The sequence below is a fragment of the Ischnura elegans genome, chromosome 5, assembly GCF_921293095.1.
Source record: "Ischnura elegans chromosome 5, ioIscEleg1.1, whole genome shotgun sequence".
Lineage (NCBI taxonomy): Eukaryota > Metazoa > Arthropoda > Insecta > Odonata > Coenagrionidae > Ischnura > Ischnura elegans.
Window position 1 is genome coordinate 29,070,026 of NC_060250.1, and position 17,283 is coordinate 29,087,308.

Sequence of the window (17,283 nt, forward strand, 5' to 3'; positions counted from 1 at the left end):
CTTCCAGAGGTATTTTACGCCCGGTCTCAATATTTTAGGACGAGAGAACTCTCTGGCTATCAGTAGGGACTAGATAAAGTCTTCCCCTCTTCTCCTACCAACCCCGTTTCTGCTTTCTGGGTCAATGTCAAGGTTAGGGTTTTGGAATAGGATCAAACGCTCCCACTGGAAAACCTTCCTATTCTTCACTTAACCCCCTTGACTGAGCCAGGTATCTTCGTCCATTCGCAACTTTAGAAAGCCCCCTTTCGGCGACACATCCTCAGAGTTCTTACGAAGAGGTCAATGAGGGCTTTACTAGCGTATATATTGAATTTATTTGAACATATGCTAGGCAAGAATATGGTACCGTAGAATAAGGTACCGTACAAGTGTTCGGACTTAGTGCGTGACCTTTGCGAGATTTGTAGATTCGGGATCTTCAATTTTACCTTTCGCTCTATTTTCACATTTACGCGTTTTGATTCCACATTAAATAACAGAAATAAAATAGGCACTTCAGCAGATAAAAAAGTTAATTTTAGTCCTCTCTCGAAAACAACTACTGTTATCAACCGAGCTGCGTAAACGAAAGTGAATTACATTTGGGAAATTCAAATGAATTTTTTGTAACTGGAAGGAAAAAAAATTTGTTACGCCTTGCAAGCAAACCTAATCAGTCAAAAATATCAATAGTTTCCATTCTATTTTTAAGAGGTTTGTAATGACTAAAGGCAAATTTATATGCATCCATTGTTTTAAATCTTAAGATTGGTATGCCGCAACCTTCTTTTCCATAGTTGTAGTTCCCTATGATTGTTCATCATCGCGTCCTAGTTGATCTTCCATATGTATTTGTTTCTTGTCTTCAATCGGGAGATATTTCCTTCCATTTTCTCCTCCATTGTAATTCCAACGTAAACAAAATTTCACATTATATGGCCAATTCAAGATGTCTCTTTTTGAAGTAAATTTATTCAGAGTTACTTTTTTCCCCTTGTATATGTCTTAATCTCTGGTGTTACCAAGGGCTGGATCCGAAATTTTGAAATAGGATTATTATTCCTGGATTATATCGGTCTTGGATTATATTCGATATATAAAGTAGTACGAGTTAGTGTGTCTAGGCGTGAGGGATTTTTATGGGCCAGAACGGAACATATGCGAATGCATTAATTAAATCAGAATATATTCTATTTCCTGTTCATAATTCATACTAGTTTGGTGGTTACACCGCGCATTTCAGGCTTAATTTTTCATTTATGATTTTACACGTTGACTCGTACGTGTAAATTTTACTGTGTAATAAGGCCTTAGGCTTTAAAAAAGTATTACCAAACATGTGTAATTTATAAGCCATTACAAGCGGAGTAGTGGAGTCCAAAATCTCATTCAAAATTATTTTGTTGTTGCGGTTGAAATGTAATGTACATTAATTTTCAATTTTTTAAATTCTAGGTGTAATTATTAAAGGTTGAGTATTTACATCAATTTTTATACTATAACAAGGTTTGCTGCTTATATATTATTGATTTTGCCAGGCGAGACCATTGTATCTAACTTACATTTAGAACTATTTATTTTTCTTGTCATTAAAATATAATCTGAACTAAAGTCGCGTTTCTCCTTTCCAGGTGTACCTTCGTCCGGACAGTGGGTGGGCCATCGGAGCCATGGCGCTGGCTTCCTCTGGCATCCTGCTCACTCTCTTCGTGGCCACAGTGTTCATCAAGAATCGGTCGACGCCCGTGGTGCGGGCCACCGGCCGGGAGCTGACCTCCGTGCTACTCGTGGGTCTGCTCATGTGCTACGGCATGACCTTCGCCCTCGCCCTCAAGCCCACGGACGCTGTCTGCGGACTGCAGCGCTTCGGGGCCGGCTTCTCCTTCACTCTGGTGTACGCGGCGTTGCTCACCAAGACGAACCGCATCGCGCGCATCTTCGCGGCCGGCAGGCGGACGGCCCGGCGACCCGCGTGCATATCCCCACGCTCCCAGCTGCTCATTTGTGCAGCCCTCACATCTGTGCAGGTGCGGAAATCTTTAAATGTGCAATCATTGATTTTTCAATAGATGATTCTCTAGTCGGTCACCATTTAGGCTGTCTCACACCATGCTTTGAAATGGGTTTGCTGAAGTCTCAGTTCGCGTCGTTGATAACGGAGGGATTCGAGGAATCCGAAGTAGTGAATGCTAACAAAAATTCATTATCATTGTGCTGAAATCAATTAAATTCCAAATAAATCAAGTGTTAGCTAATAACGCAATTAGTGGAGAATAAAAGAGATAATTCAGAATATTCTTTCCTCATTATCTTCTGTGAATGTCATCTTCGCAGCTGTGATAATCATATGGTGCTAACATTTCGTTGTCAAGAATAAAGTACCTAGTCTTTTTCTCACAATTTTAAATAATAAAATTAACTTATGGGCGACTTAGTGCCTTAGTTTTGCATTGAAATTTCGACCAGGGTGCAACTCGGTTTCGACCATTTCTTTCAACTTTTTCGTCGAGAACGCTTACAATTTTACCAGCTCAACGCTGTTTTTCCTGAAATTATTAAAAGGATGGCTTAATATTTACAAAAGTTGAAATAATACAATAAATCAGCTCATATCTTATGTCGAATACACATTTGGTCAAACCCTGTGTAGAGCTAGAGGATCAGTAGTAATTAATTCAAATAGCGGCGAAGAGTGAATTTCTTGGTTCTGTTGCAGCTGCTGGTGTCTGGCGTGTGGTTCATCGTGTCTCCGCCGCGCGCCATCCACCACCACCCGACGCGGGAGTCGAACCTGCTGGTGTGCGCGTCTCACACGGACGCGTCGTTTGCGCTCGCCTTCGGCTACCCCATCCTGCTGCTCATCGTGACCACCGTGTACGCGTTCCTCACGAGGCGCATCCCGGAGGCGTTCAACGAGAGCCGACAGCTGGGCGCCACCATGTACGCCACCTGCGTCGTCTGGCTCGCATTCGTGCCCACCTACTTCGGCACCGCGGCACACGTCCCCCTGCGAGTCGCCTCCGTCGCCGTCGCCTTCTCGCTCTCCGCGTCCGTCGCCGTCGCTTGCCTCTTCGCACCCAAGGTGAGCAATTCATTGCAGGATTATTTTCACCTGTCATTCACCACCATTACTATCTTACAAAATCGCTCAACCAGCTTGGACTTGAAATCAATGGTTGACTTCGATACGTGGGAATAATACTCGTATCAATGTGCAATGCTAACAATATGTCCTCCAGTATTAAAACTCTCATTTCACTCTATTTTTCATTTTTATTCATCATTTAAATCTCGGTACGCATGCGTGCGGTTAACATAAACCGAAATATTTATACGATATGAATAGGCAAGGGATAGAAGTAGTGGTGAACTTAACAAATTGAAGCAAATGCGACCATATTTTTTGCTGAAGGTATTTAGGAAGGACTTTTTAAAACTGTCACCAAGTTTTTATTTTAGTCAATAAGCGTTTCGTTTGAATTTATTATTCTAAGAGTCTGAATTATGCGATTGCTATGTCTTAAGACTAATAAATCAGGAAACATTCTTTATTTGTGTTTGTGTTTCCGCATGTTTACCGTAGTTCATTTCTTCTTTTTTATATTCATAAGATGAGTGAGCAGTTGTTTAATGATAGTTCATGGCAATCCCCAATATAACTAACCATGCTGACGTGATTGAGTACTGATGTGGATGAGGGGAGAATATATTCTGTATTCATGACATAATTTTCTATTGGTCCTACGTATTTCTGTTACACCTGGCTATTTTTCTTTGAATAAATAGTGATACTGTTTCAAATGTATTTAATATGTCTGAAAATTTTGTGTGGCTAAATACCCGGGTACCCGCATTCGGGATTCAATTGTATGTATATGCATGTATAGGTTTATATTTTGTTTTTGTTTTTTGTTTTTTTTTCTCAATTTTTTGCATTTACTGAGTCTTTCTGCTGTGTTTTTTTTAACCCTTGTCAAATGATTTTTACTGCATTGTTGTGCACTTTTAAATTATCTCATAGGCCATATGACCCGCGATAATAAATTAATGGAAACTGAAATGAAGCACTCTCTTTTCATGCTATTATTAACCATCGCTATCTTAAAAAGTAGTTCACTCAGTCAAAGCTTCAACTCGAAAGTTGATTTCAATACGCGATGATAATATTCACCTTGGTAAGGCTCATAGCGCCTTTTTTCTGCATTTACACTCTCAGTTCGTCTTTTTTTCATTCAAAATTGAAAAATATCATCCGAGTTCATTGATTGAAATTGGATATATATCTAAGAGGGTACAACTCGACAAAAATTAAAGTTGTATACCCACTCTTTTCCAATATTGAAGTGCTTTTCCTTCCTTTTTTCCCATCGAAATTGATCTGTGACCCATCTCCTCCGACATTCAAAGGAAATGGTAATAATTACGTGAATTTCATAATTCCTTCACCCGCAGGTGTACCTATCCTCTAGCATCCAAATATAAGTAGGACTTACCTTTCCTTGTAGTACCTACTTGAGTTGTCAATTATTCATATTGCCTTCAGTATTCCGTCTATATCAGAGTCTTAGTATATTCTCTAACTTTTCTCAACCAGGTGTATATAGTGTTGATTCGGCCCGAGTTGAACGTGAGGCAGAGCCGCATCGCGGCGATGTCCTCGTCTTCGGCTGCGATGGCGGCAGCGGCCACGGCAGCCGCGGCGGCCACTGCCGCAGCCGGGAGCGGCACAACATCAGCAGCGGCCGTCGCCGTGGCGGGCACGCGCGGCAACGGTGGCAGGCCTTCAGATGCGGCGAGGCGCGGCAGCAACGCACACCACACAACGCAACCCGTCGACTCCGGAACTCAGAGCGACGGTAAGCGTTAACCTGAACTTCGCGCCGACCGTCAAATTCGATGACGGCGTCCAGATTTTTGAGTCTCAACGTCCATGCGCATTATTGCTTCGTAGAAAATTAAGCATCATAAAATGAAAACTTGGCTCCAATATAAAAAAAAAAACTGTGAACCAATGATAGAATATTAAGTATTCATCCTATCTTGGGGTAAATACTGGCTTCTTTTCTACTGATTAGGAATCGTGGCTTGTACAGTCCCAGAAAAAAAAGTATAATCACTTAGGTGCTCAAAAATTTTTAAGTCCCGAATTGAAACTGACTTGATAATACCGATAAACCACGCCTCCTCATCTTAGAACAACCAAGACTCTACTTTTGGAGGGGGAGCAATTTCTTCAGTGTTTGACTTCACAATGATCCTTTTAATGTTAACTTCTCTTTCTCAGTAAGCTACATGTTCCTCATTCAATTTGATAAGGCGAAGGAAGGATTATAATCTGATATCCATACTCTTGAGAAGCTTCTTATTTCAATTAATTCTTAAGCGTAACTCAATCTTCATTATATAAAAACGAAACTGCATGTTGGAATACTAAGAGAAAGAATGAATAAACTTTTGGCATGTAAAGTAAATGCTATGTTTCCGGTTCTCTAAAATCTTAACTTCAGTGTTTCTAATCTTTCCACAGAAACGTAACGCAATGAGAGAAATTTTCTATAATTATTCGTTACTCCTACAGTATCCGCAGTTACTTGTCAGAGGTATGTTTGCTCCATAAATTCTCTCTTTTTGCAGGAATTGACCTCCGCGAGCTGAGGGAAAAGGCCTCTAGTGCAGCGGGCGGCACCAATAGAAAAAGCGTTGGCTTCGAAGACGGTACCGTGGTGTCGAGGGGCACCCAGACGGCCATCAGCGGGTGCGTGGTCGCCGTTGCCATAAACAACAACAGCAACAACGTTGGAAACGGACCACTGGTGACAGGAGACGTACCTTTGTAGCAACGTGCGCTGCCGCGGAGTAAATCCGCGGCCGAGACAGCCGTATGAGAGCGAATGTGGACATAATGTATGTTTGTGAATATCTGTGTGTCTGTCTGTGCGTCTTTCGTGCCTGAGTGAGTAATTGATTTCAAGTGTACTTGTTTACGTGTGTAATCGTCTGTCGATGTGTGCAGTGATAGCGCATTCGTCGAAGATAATTGAAGAAAAAAATATGGCGAGATGGGTGGACACGAAATTGTGATCGGATTGAGTCCCAAGGGATTAAAAGTAAAAGCATCCCGGGAATGTGCTTCACAAAATATATTTATAACAAAATGATAAAAAAAGTGCTCTCGGTAGTTTATTCTGTTAATTGTTTTGGGAAACGGTCGTCGCTTTCCATGTGAAGCATTTGTAAATTATATTGACGTGATTCTTAATCGAATTAAAATATGAAAAACAATGAATATGTTTACCCGATTTGGGTGAATTCAGGTGTATATATAATATTTGTGAATATATTTCATGTTGGTAAAAAGTTACCTGAGTGTGAGTGCGTGCGCGTGTAATTTACTGTGTTGACTATATTAAAATATGTTTTTACCCAAAAGGAATTCACTCAATTTAATAAATACCCAACCCTGATTAAAGTTGATCGTTAAAAAATGAATGTGTCAATATGAAAGTCTCACAGGCATTACCTATGAACTAAAACCGGTAAGTATAATGTTCCTGGAAAATAATTCGCAGAAGAATTAATCAGTGAAGAGTTTGACTCTAACGTTGTAGGTAAGGAGAATTAAGGAGACACACCTCACGTCAGAGGAGAACAATTGATTTTTTTAATGTATTGTTCTTATTGTGAGTGAAGTATTGTTATCGTCGTAAGAATTCATGTGATATTTTCAGTTCGATTATAAAAATAATAATAAAATTTTATTGACATGAAAAAGGAGACGTTAACGATGGAATTTTTCTACTATTCCTTGCATGTAATATATTCATCTCTTTGAATATTAAGTAAACAGTTTCACTTCCATTTCATTTTCGTGTATCCAGGTACGGAAAAAAATGTTTCAATATTTTGAATAATTGTTTTTCGTTCCTTGATAGGTTTTAGTGTCCAACTGAGAAATAAGTAACACCAATATTCTCGTCTTTTCTTCCTAAAGTATCACTATTTTGCTACACAACATGGACTGGACTGGTGGTGTATTTGCAGGGATTAGTGCTTTGAAATGATACCTCGGGTGCAAGAGTAATTTTTAAAGAGCATTGTTATATCGTATAACGAGGACGCTCTCCAACTATTCACAGTTAGTTACACCGCCTACCACGTCTGCGTTTCGTTTATAAGTTCCCCTAGGTAAAAAAATCACTTAACTCTTTACTTAGTCATCTTTAGGGATTGAGTGTGAACGACAGTACATCTCCCAACAGCTATTCCTTCCCAACAAAATATCCTAGAAACGTCATCTTGCTCTTCACTTTAGAGCGCTAATCAATTAGTAGTTATCTGAGCGTGTGGAATAGCTCAGTGGACCACGAAAGCAAAATTTGCACCTCCGACGAGCCACTACTCGGAGATAGAACGACATACGTCCTTAGGTAGAAAATGCTTTTGAAAGCAGACGGGGAAAGAGAGAGATGTGACGTGGATTGGGAAGAAGAGGTAATCGGCGAAAATGTGGGGTAAGGGACATGAGGTGTAGTCTGCCTCGTCTAGTAGGAGCTGAGAGGAAGTGATTCAACTCAAACGAAGCTGATACACTGGTGCATAAGGCCGTCATAATGTCCTGGTGCGTCCGTCCATATATCTTTAACCATGAGTATTACAAAAGCGGATCCTCCTGGTGAATTCTAAATGTGCTATCAACCATCGCACATTTCAATGGGTTTACAAAAGTCGCAACTGGTGTCGCTGACGGATAAATTGATCCGAGTTTCGCGAAGTAATAAGGCATAGTTAGGAATATTGACCGAATTTTATGCACATAATTATGTGACCTATCATATATATATATATATACCTTTTCAATGCTATTCCTTGCAATTAGAAACATTATACTGCATTATATTAGAAAAAAGTGGTTCGAATCGTACTCATCACCGCCCTGCGGATATTTTTGAGAGCCGATTAAAATTGGACCGATATGGTAAGAGTAATCAACCCTCTGTCAGATGGAATTGGACCTCCTCTATGCAGTCCTCTTGGAGACGAGAACAACGTGCTCTTTCTGAGCACTGAGCAGAGGAAGATACGTGAGCTAGTTCTATTGCCTCTTGACATGGTCGCGACCAAGGTGATTGCATAGTTGAGACCCAATTCTATGCCATAGAAGGCTGGTTTTTGTTGCCACTTCGGTCGCATTTTAATCGGTAATCCAAAATTTCCTCGGGGCGGTGATGAGTGCAGTGGGATCCATTATTTCTCCAATAGTTGTCAGTACAATGTTGGTAATTGCAAGGAATAGTATTGAGCTTTTACGAATTTGATAGATCATATCATCATGTATATAAATTTCGGTTAAAATCGCTAATTAAACCGTATTTCCCCGTGAAACTCGAATCAGTTTGTCCTATCAGCCATGCGAGTGGCGACTTTTGTAAATTTAAATGCGCGATGATTGACAACACATTTAGAGGCCGACTTAAGGATCCTCTTTTGTAATATTCTAACTGAGCTCGCGACACTAACCATAAATTATGCATGTATTACGTGAGCTGGAGCTTGTTATTTTGATCCTGTATAAAAAATTCATATAATATTCATGTGTATACAAGACTTGACTTAAATACCTTTATATTTCTACCGTTTAAAAGATGTTTTGCTAAATGCTTTGTTTCACCTAGAGTTTTAAATTTCAGCTAATAAATTGGTAATAAAATGAGCTAAGAAAGGCTATCAATTCTTGCGCGTAAATAAAATAGATATCTGATAATTTAAGGTACTCCCGCTTAAATAGATCACGAGCAATAGCTTAAACAATAAAATATTATTTTTTAGCTATCTTATACGAATACATTCGTTGTAAATTTTAAGTTTTGATGTTTTTTCTCCGTTTTCAAAACATTACTCTTGTGAAGTGAGTTTGCAGTAGCTTAGGTATACGTAAACTCTGTACCAGGAGACCCGCGTCATTGACATGTTTTACTTTTAGGTTTATTGAAATGATACGAATCTGCATTTTCAGGTCAAAATAATTCCTCCGATTTGTATACCCACAGGAAAGTCATGATAATCATTGGAGAGGTTCTTTGTGTTGTTGTAATCTATATTTATCATAAAAATGGTATGCTAATTTTTAGTTATGAAAAGTAATGAAGATTTTTATTTTACTTCTAACATTTCAATGTACTTCATATTTTCATTTAAGCTGCCTTTTTCCTATAAACTGAAGGTATTTTTCTCAGATAACAGCAACACCATATTACCTTTAATGAAACAAATGAAATGCTGAATCAAAGTGAAATATGAAGACTGTATCCAGCAAGGATCAACAAACTTATGGACTTGTTTCGAAAAAAAGGATAATAGGCTTTACTATCCGAAATTATTCTATCCTATCCGAATCTATCCTATCCGAATCTATCCTATTACTATCCGAAATTATTCTGTATAAAACGTATTTATTTTTTGCCTCTACCTGACCATTAAAATCCAACTACCTGACCCATTCAGCCAGGTTGTTATTAATTTATTCAATTTCCATTTTCTACCAGCAATGACACTCGCTACCAATAACCAGCAACAATATTAAGAGAAGTATTGGAAATTGCTGACGGTGGGGGACTACTGAATCGACAGTATAATTTTTTTCTTTATAATTGTGTGCTATATTATTGCCATGTTAAAACCAGAAAAAAGATAACATAGGCTCTTAAATTCAATACAAGATAAAATAAGGTACCTATGTAAGATCTTATAAATGTATCGTTTCTGACAATCGCGAAAAATGAAAAGATATTATTAGAATTAGGAAGGCATTAAGATAAAATTCAGATTATATTTCCCCGTTTCGCAGTGGAAGAGTTTTACTGACAACTCTGTCTCGAATTATGAAATATTTCCTTAATAATTTGCGGGTATTTTAGCATAAAATTAGATTGACTCACTCCGTTATTCACTCCGATGGTTGGTGGGGCAGCCACCGTCTATATTTGCATCCGTCAAAATTTTAAAATATAGACTGGCAGATTCGTCTTTGCCAGATTTTCTCAGGGTACTTTAGTTGCGAGTTATATACTATTTATGCAAAATTATGTCTTTATCAATGCATAGGAAAAAATGTTAGTTACGGATGAATTGAAATGGTAAAATGTTTATAGAATGGAAAAAACTAAGGAATAAAGTAAATGTCGACTTGCTTGCAAACTGTTGAAGATAATTTGATCAAAAATTAAATCCATTGCAGATTTGGAATTCTGAGGCAAAGGAAATATGGAAGGTTTCAGCTCCCATACTACATCGCTATATCATTGTTTGCCTAAACTTCTGGTAGTAGGCCTAGTAAAAGATTCTACCGAGGTCAACTTCAGGAACTGTGTCGTTGATGGTGCATTTACACTCTTTCAGAAAATGACCCATAGTATTTAATATGATGAACCACCTATTTTCTCGACATCCGTTTATAATGAAAAGGTAAGCAATTATTATAAATAAAATAAAAATCAGCATTTAATATAGCGCAGTTTATGGCTCAAAGGAAGGCAATTTTCGGCTTGGACTCGTTTTGAAAATCGAAATTGCTAAAAAATAATGTGATTGAAAATCAATGAAAAAAATAAAAAACTTCTAAACCCGGGTCGTGTCTATTTTCATACGAAAGTGAACCTTACAAAGTTTAATTCTTTTAATTCCAATATGGAGAGGTGTCTTGTAATCAATCCTAACGTTATCATCCATAATTTATTTTTGATACATTTCTCCAAATAGAGTAATATTTTATTTTTTATTTTTACAGGAGCTTTCTTTAGAAGAAATATTTCAGTGGAATTGATAGAATTAAATGTGCAAGTTCAAACACACAACCTGTAAGAAAAAATTCAAAGGATAATAGCCACGAGTGGTAAAAAAATCTGCATGTTGACTATCCCACCTTAACCCTCCGTCAGTTGCGTCACATTTTGGAACGCAATTTGTCCTGTGGCGTCTCACAGACCCCATTTAGTTAAAGAAAATACATGCCGGTATAAATAGTTTTAACTGCAAAAAATTCATACTACAATTAATTTCATGCGTGGGCATCGAACATATGCATAAAAATGATGGAGATATTCATATTATGTAAGATCTTAGGTTTTCCCGGCGTATCAGTTGCAGAAATGTTTCTCGGGTTTTCCACCGGTTGATGCCGTCCATGTCTCCCGACGTTTCGATCCGCGACTTTCTGATCATCCTCAGGGGATCTTCCTTCATTCGGAAGATCCCCTGAGGATGATCAGCAAGTCGCGGATCAAAACGTCGGGAGACATGGACGACATCAACCGGTGGAAAACCCGAGAAACATTTCTGCAATATTCATATTAATTAAAATACTTAAGGCACGTTATTTTTAGTTTTATTACATCTAAATAATGTTTACAAACATCAATGTTTAGGAAAAAAGTCGCGTGCCTCAAATTTAATTCTTTAAATAGTTGCTAATAAGGTATGTTTAATTAATTAATCACATTTAAAAACTGTACAATGAATATTGCGAAAGAATTAGCATACAACGCATCGTACCTCAAGTTGTCGCGTCGTCTACCAGATCCCAAAAGCAACAAATTATTCGTGTTTATTCCAGAAAGGCGAAGAAACATAAAATCATATCGGTGACTAATTCAGAGGCGTAAAATAATAAGACACAAGGAAGGAGAGTTTCCTAACTTTGAAAACACGATGTGGGTAAAGAGTTAACATGCATACATGTGAAATTCAAACAGATAATCCACCTGCAAAATAAAAATATCATCAAATACGTGCAGTAGTTGCCACTCAATTGTATTTGGTTTGGTAACACATGGATGATTATATTGCGAATGTGCAGTGTGATGGCTCTATCGTAAGATTTAAATTTCTACCCACGGAATAAGGGAAATAAAACAATTTTGACCGATAAAATTGGATGCAAAGGATGAATAAACCGATGCTGAAGCCAAGCAAACATGTATCACGTTTTGGATGAAATTAATGTGAATGGTAATGCTGATGAGGTATTTCATTAACTTACCTTATCTGAGGAAGAAAATGACGATGTCAGCCTTGTGCGTAATGTAGTGATGCCAAATTTTCTTCCTAATTAATGATACTCACGTTCCTTATATATGAAACCACTATCTTCATGTTTTGCGATTATGTTGACCGGATTGATTCCAATAGAAATCCAAATTCAATTGTTTTTTTATTATTAGATTGATTGAAGTTTTGAAGTAATAACATAATTTACACACGTAAAAGAAAACGAAAGGAGTTAATTTAAATGAAATAAAGTTCATCAACCATAATTCACGTACAGCCCTTTAGTTTTAGGAATATATTTTGTCAAATATCACGCATATGCAAAAAAAGCCGCTCCGGAGAAAATGGAATTCAACTACGAAAAGTAAGTTAAAGACATTATGGAATCCCTCAATCCCACAATAAAAGACAAAAATTACCAACAATACCAAGAAACTCAATTAAAACAATTGGTATCCTATTTAAAAATACCATCTGACCCAACCTCATAAAATTTTATTTGATACGAATTCTTCATTGATTTCCCATGGTCCGGGCAAAGGTGAAGGCTGGCAATTAATGATTCAAAAGACAATTTTGGGTAAAAACATATTTTAATATGGTCAACACATGTAATTACATGCGCACGCACGTGCACTCTTTAAACATTTTTCAACATCAAATATATTCACAAATGGACACGCATTCACCCGAACAGGACAAACGATTTCATTGTTTCTTTCATATATATATATATCAATTCGAACAAGAATCACGTCAATATAATTTACAAATGCTTTACATGGAAAGCGACGATCGTTTTCCAAAACAATTATTAGAATAAACTACCGAGAGCACTTTTTTGATACTTTTTGTTACAAATATATTTGGTGAAGCACATTCCGGGGTTGTTTGTTTTTACTTTTAATCCGTTGGGACTCACTCCGGATCACAATTTCGCGTCCACACCTCTCGCCTTCTTTTTCTTCGACTATCTTCGACGTATACGCTATCACAGCGCATGTCAACAGACGATTACACACGTAGACAAATATACTTTAAATCAGTCATTCACTCAAACACAGCAGACGTACTGACAAACGCACAGAGAATCGCAGACATACACACACATCATGTCCACATTCGCTCTCATACGGCTGTCTCGGCCGCGGATTTACTCCGCGGCAGCGCACGTTGCTACAAGGGTACGTCGCCCGTCACCATTGGTCCGTTTCCCACGCTGTTGCTGTTGTTGTTGTTGATGGCTACGGCGACCACGCACCCGCTGATGGCCGTCTGGGTGCCCCTCGATACCACGGTGCCGTCATCGAAGTCCACGACTTTTCCCTTGGTACCGCCCGCCGCACAGGGGACCTTCTCTCTCAGCTCGCGGAGGTCAATTCCTGCGGAATAAATGGAAGTGACGGAATGATAAGCCAGAAAGGGATTTACAAACTTGGCGGAGTGCGTAACGTTCTAAAAGTCAGATCAACACCAATAGACCATTTTTTCTGTATGAGTACACTTGGCAAAGTTCATTGAGCGAAAAAAGCTATAAAATATAGAATGCAATGAAATTTTTTCAATTTTGCCGATTAAGCTAAGCAAACATTAAAGAGAAATCACGAACTACTTTAACGTGAATTATTAATTTATTCCATTTGAAAAAGTAGTGCATGCTGTTCGCAAGCAAAAACTTGAGCAATGGAATATGTTTGCACAACAGCGAAAGGAGCATTTGAAAATTTATCCACCTAATTAATTATTAATTAGGTTGGGAGAAGACGTAAAAGAAATCTTTTGACATTTGATCGTAACGTTCAACAAATCCTCCAGATGCGGCACACGTGTCCCAAATAGCACCTTTAAAATTACGATAGAAAATTAATCGATGCACATATTCGTGCGGCAATTTCGAGCTCACCGTCGCTCTGCGTTCCGGAGTCGACGGCTTGTGACGAGGGACCGTGGTGTGCGTTGCTGCTGCGCCTCACCGCATCCGCCGGCCTGCCGCCGGTGCCGCGCGTGCCCGCAACGGCGACGGCTGCTGCTGTGGTGGTGCCGCTCCCGGCTGCGGCGGCGGCCGCCGCGGCTGCTGTGGCCGCTGCCGCCGCCGCCGCCGAAGACGAAGACATGGCACCGATGCGGCTCTGCCTCACGTTCAACTCGGGCCGAATCAACACTATGTACAACTGGTAGAGAAAAGTTAGAGAATTTACAAAGACTCTGTTGTAGACGGAATACTGAAGGCAATATGAATAATTGACAACTCAAGTAGTTACTACAAGGAAAGTTAAGTCCTACCTATATTTGGATGCTAGAGAATGATTTTTGTAGACAGATTTAACTAAGCAGGCCGAATTGTGATTAAAAGATGCTATGATATGAGTGGAGACGGCCGGTGTAGTTCTAAACGCTTCAGCGTTACCTGGTAAAATACTTTTCATAATCAATTACGTTATCTTTCTATAAGGAACCATACTTCAAGAAAATCACTCATCCATCCCGCCTCTTCTTGTGAAGGAGACTACCAAGTATATCGAGACTAGACACGGTGATAACTTTTAGAGAGTCACCCGCAATTAGCAAATTTTGCGAAAATTCCACACACAGAAAAAAAACATTCTTTTTGACAGGGAATCGAAACAAGTTCCCTCGTTTTCGGTCGAGTGCTTTAGACAGTTAAGCTCCGAGGGCGTCATGTTTTTTTCTCTGCTGAATTTTGGCGCAATTTGTGCATTAGGGGTGCCGCCGTAAAATTGATCACCGTGGCTGGACCCGGTATACTTAATTTAGCCAAGAGCGAACATTTCTATGTGTTAAAAGTTCGGGCTTTGCCCTCCAGCGGTGGCGCTGTGCGCACGATGTGTACTACTTCTCGCATCATATACGTCCGGTATATTCCACCTCGTCCGGTATATTCCTCAAATTTCTAGAGAAAATAAAAGGTAGCTTAACTGGTTGAAGAACTCAAAAACTCAGAACTGGTTGAAAGCCGCCCCTTCTGATGACATCTATTCCGACGCTGCCAAAATGAGCGGTCTGATCCTGCTCGGGAGACTAAAATTCTATTGCTCTCTTTTCCTCGTCAAACGACTACTTCTCGTCAGGGCGGCCGTTTCGGTGCAAGACCCAGGACCAAGATAGTGAAGCCAAAGTACTTGCTCCTTCCCTAACACCATGGTAGCATTCCTGCAGACGGTGTCAAACTCTTTCGTGGTTCATCACTTTTGGGGTTGGGGGACTTTTAAGTACGAGTGCAATCGCTTTCATCGCTCTTAGTGGATGTTTAGTTAGTTATTTTTTCAATGAAGACGTCTTTAATTTGCCTTGTCAATTATTTAGATGGAACAAGTTTTGCCATTTGGAGTTTATGAGTAGTGGCATACACATAGTGCTTGTATGAAGCCTAAGGCAAAAATAAAAATTTTGTGACCATTTTAACAAGTCCTTCCTAACTACCTAAACCAAGAAATACGCACGCATTTGCTTCAATTTGTTAAGCTCACCACTACTTCTATCCTTTGCCTATTAATATTGTATAAATATTTCGGTTTATGTTAACCGCGCGCATACGTACCGAGATTTAAATGATGAATAAAAATGAAAAATAGAGTGAAATGAGAGTTTTAATACTGGAGGACATATTGTTAGCATTGCACATTGATACGAGTATTATTCCCACGTATCGAAGTCAACCATTGATTTCAAGTCCAAGCTGGTTGAGCGATTTTGTAAGATAGTAATGGTGGTGAATGAGAGGTGAAAATAATCCTGCAATGAATTGCTCACCTTGGGTGCGAAGAGGCAAGCGACGGCGACGGACGCGGAGAGCGAGAAAGCGACGGCGACGGAGGCGACTCGCAGGGGGACGTGTGCCGCGGTGCCGAAGTAGGTGGGCACGAATGCGAGCCAGACGACGCAGGTGGCGTACATGGTGGCGCCCAGCTGTCGGCTCTCGTTGAACGCCTCCGGGATGCGCCTCGTGAGGAACGCGTACACGGTGGTCACGATGAGCAGCAGGATGGGGTAGCCGAAGGCGAGCGCAAACGACGCGTCCGTGTGAGACGCGCACACCAGCAGGTTCGACTCCCGCGTCGGGTGGTGGTGGATGGCGCGCGGCGGAGACACGATGAACCACACGCCAGACACCAGCAGCTGCAACACAACCAAGAAATTCACTCTTCGCTGCTATTTGAATTAATTATTGCTGATCCCCTAACTCTACCACCAGATGCCATTATAAAAAGAGACAAGAGGTTTACTCTTCTCAATCAAAGTAATAAACAAATCTTGCAAAATAAGGGATGCATGCCATCGAGCCCATTTTAACCAAAACCATTACCGAAAATTAAGTGTTAGCTCCACGTGATATCATTTTGTTGTAGTACCACGACTTTTATAAGATTTCGGTATATTCCCAAAGATGCCAAGTTAATTTTCTTCATTTGACAAAAACATTAGAAAATGATAATGCTCATGATAATGATATTGCAAGTTACTGCACCGTAGGTCTACAAGTTTTCCTAATAATTGAGTTTATCCATTTTTAAAGTTCTTTTTTAGCACAAAATATCCCAAAATATTGCTTTTTTTCACATATGTGAGGTTTTATATTAAAAAGCATTCTTAACACTGCAATAGATTTTTTGTATTAATTTTTGGAACATTATGGAATAAAAAAAATCCTTGCCATTCGCATATCCTTCATGAGTTCACTTTATAACTACCTCATTAACAAAACTGCTATGAAGAATTAAGACAGAAGTGAATTGTAATGAACGAAAACGTGAGAGACTTGGACTCTTGGACTACTAGTTTTTTCAAAAACGTTCCTTATCCATTTTGGCAGTCCTATGCCCATGCTGAAAATTGCCCGTAGGAGACTCCATAGCCAATATGCTACTACTAGAAGCCAATATGCTCGCAATTTCACCGGCTTCGATAATATGCTAAACAAGAGAGCAATTTATAAATTCACAATATTTGCAATAGAGTACTTAAATTAGCGGGGAATTTTACTGAAAAACATTAATTCGACAGATTACATCTTCAAGAACTCAAATTTAGGCTGGTTTTCTCTACAATATAGAAAATACGTATTCGATTCGATATGTTCGATTTTACCATATTTTTGATGAGAAAATCGGTTTGCTCCACTATCAGAAATGCATAGGGAGATTTCAGGAGACATTTAAAGGCATGGTTGTAGGGGCAAAATTGGTGACCAAAGAGGGAACCCTCTTTTGCAAATAATGATACCCTTAATAACGATTTCCG

The 17,283-nt window shown here is 39.3% G+C and overlaps 2 protein-coding genes across 4 annotated transcripts in view; one reads left to right on the plus strand and one right to left on the minus strand.

Annotated features, from left to right (window-relative positions):
• Positions 1 to 6,411, plus strand: part of LOC124158643 (metabotropic glutamate receptor 2-like) — a 406,333-nt gene extending 399,922 nt beyond the window's left edge. For both annotated transcript variants that reach the window (XM_046533846.1, XM_046533847.1), the window contains exons 12-15: positions 1,614 to 2,009; positions 2,699 to 3,064; positions 4,577 to 4,838; positions 5,617 to 6,411. In XM_046533846.1, the coding sequence (XP_046389802.1) occupies positions 1,614 to 2,009; positions 2,699 to 3,064; positions 4,577 to 4,838; positions 5,617 to 5,819 (1,227 nt within the window). In that variant the 3' untranslated portion in view covers positions 5,820 to 6,411. The remainder of the gene's footprint in view (positions 1 to 1,613; positions 2,010 to 2,698; positions 3,065 to 4,576; positions 4,839 to 5,616) is intronic.
• A 6,187-nt stretch (positions 6,412 to 12,598) lies between these two features.
• Positions 12,599 to 17,283, minus strand: part of LOC124158644 (metabotropic glutamate receptor 2-like) — a 630,302-nt gene continuing 625,617 nt past the window's right edge. For both annotated transcript variants that reach the window (XM_046533848.1, XM_046533849.1), the window contains 3 exons: positions 15,796 to 16,161; positions 13,928 to 14,195; positions 12,599 to 13,406 (listed from right to left, as the gene is read on the minus strand). In XM_046533848.1, coding sequence (XP_046389804.1) covers positions 13,201 to 13,406; positions 13,928 to 14,195; positions 15,796 to 16,161 — 840 coding nt within the window. In that variant the 3' untranslated portion in view covers positions 12,599 to 13,200. The remainder of the gene's footprint in view (positions 13,407 to 13,927; positions 14,196 to 15,795; positions 16,162 to 17,283) is intronic.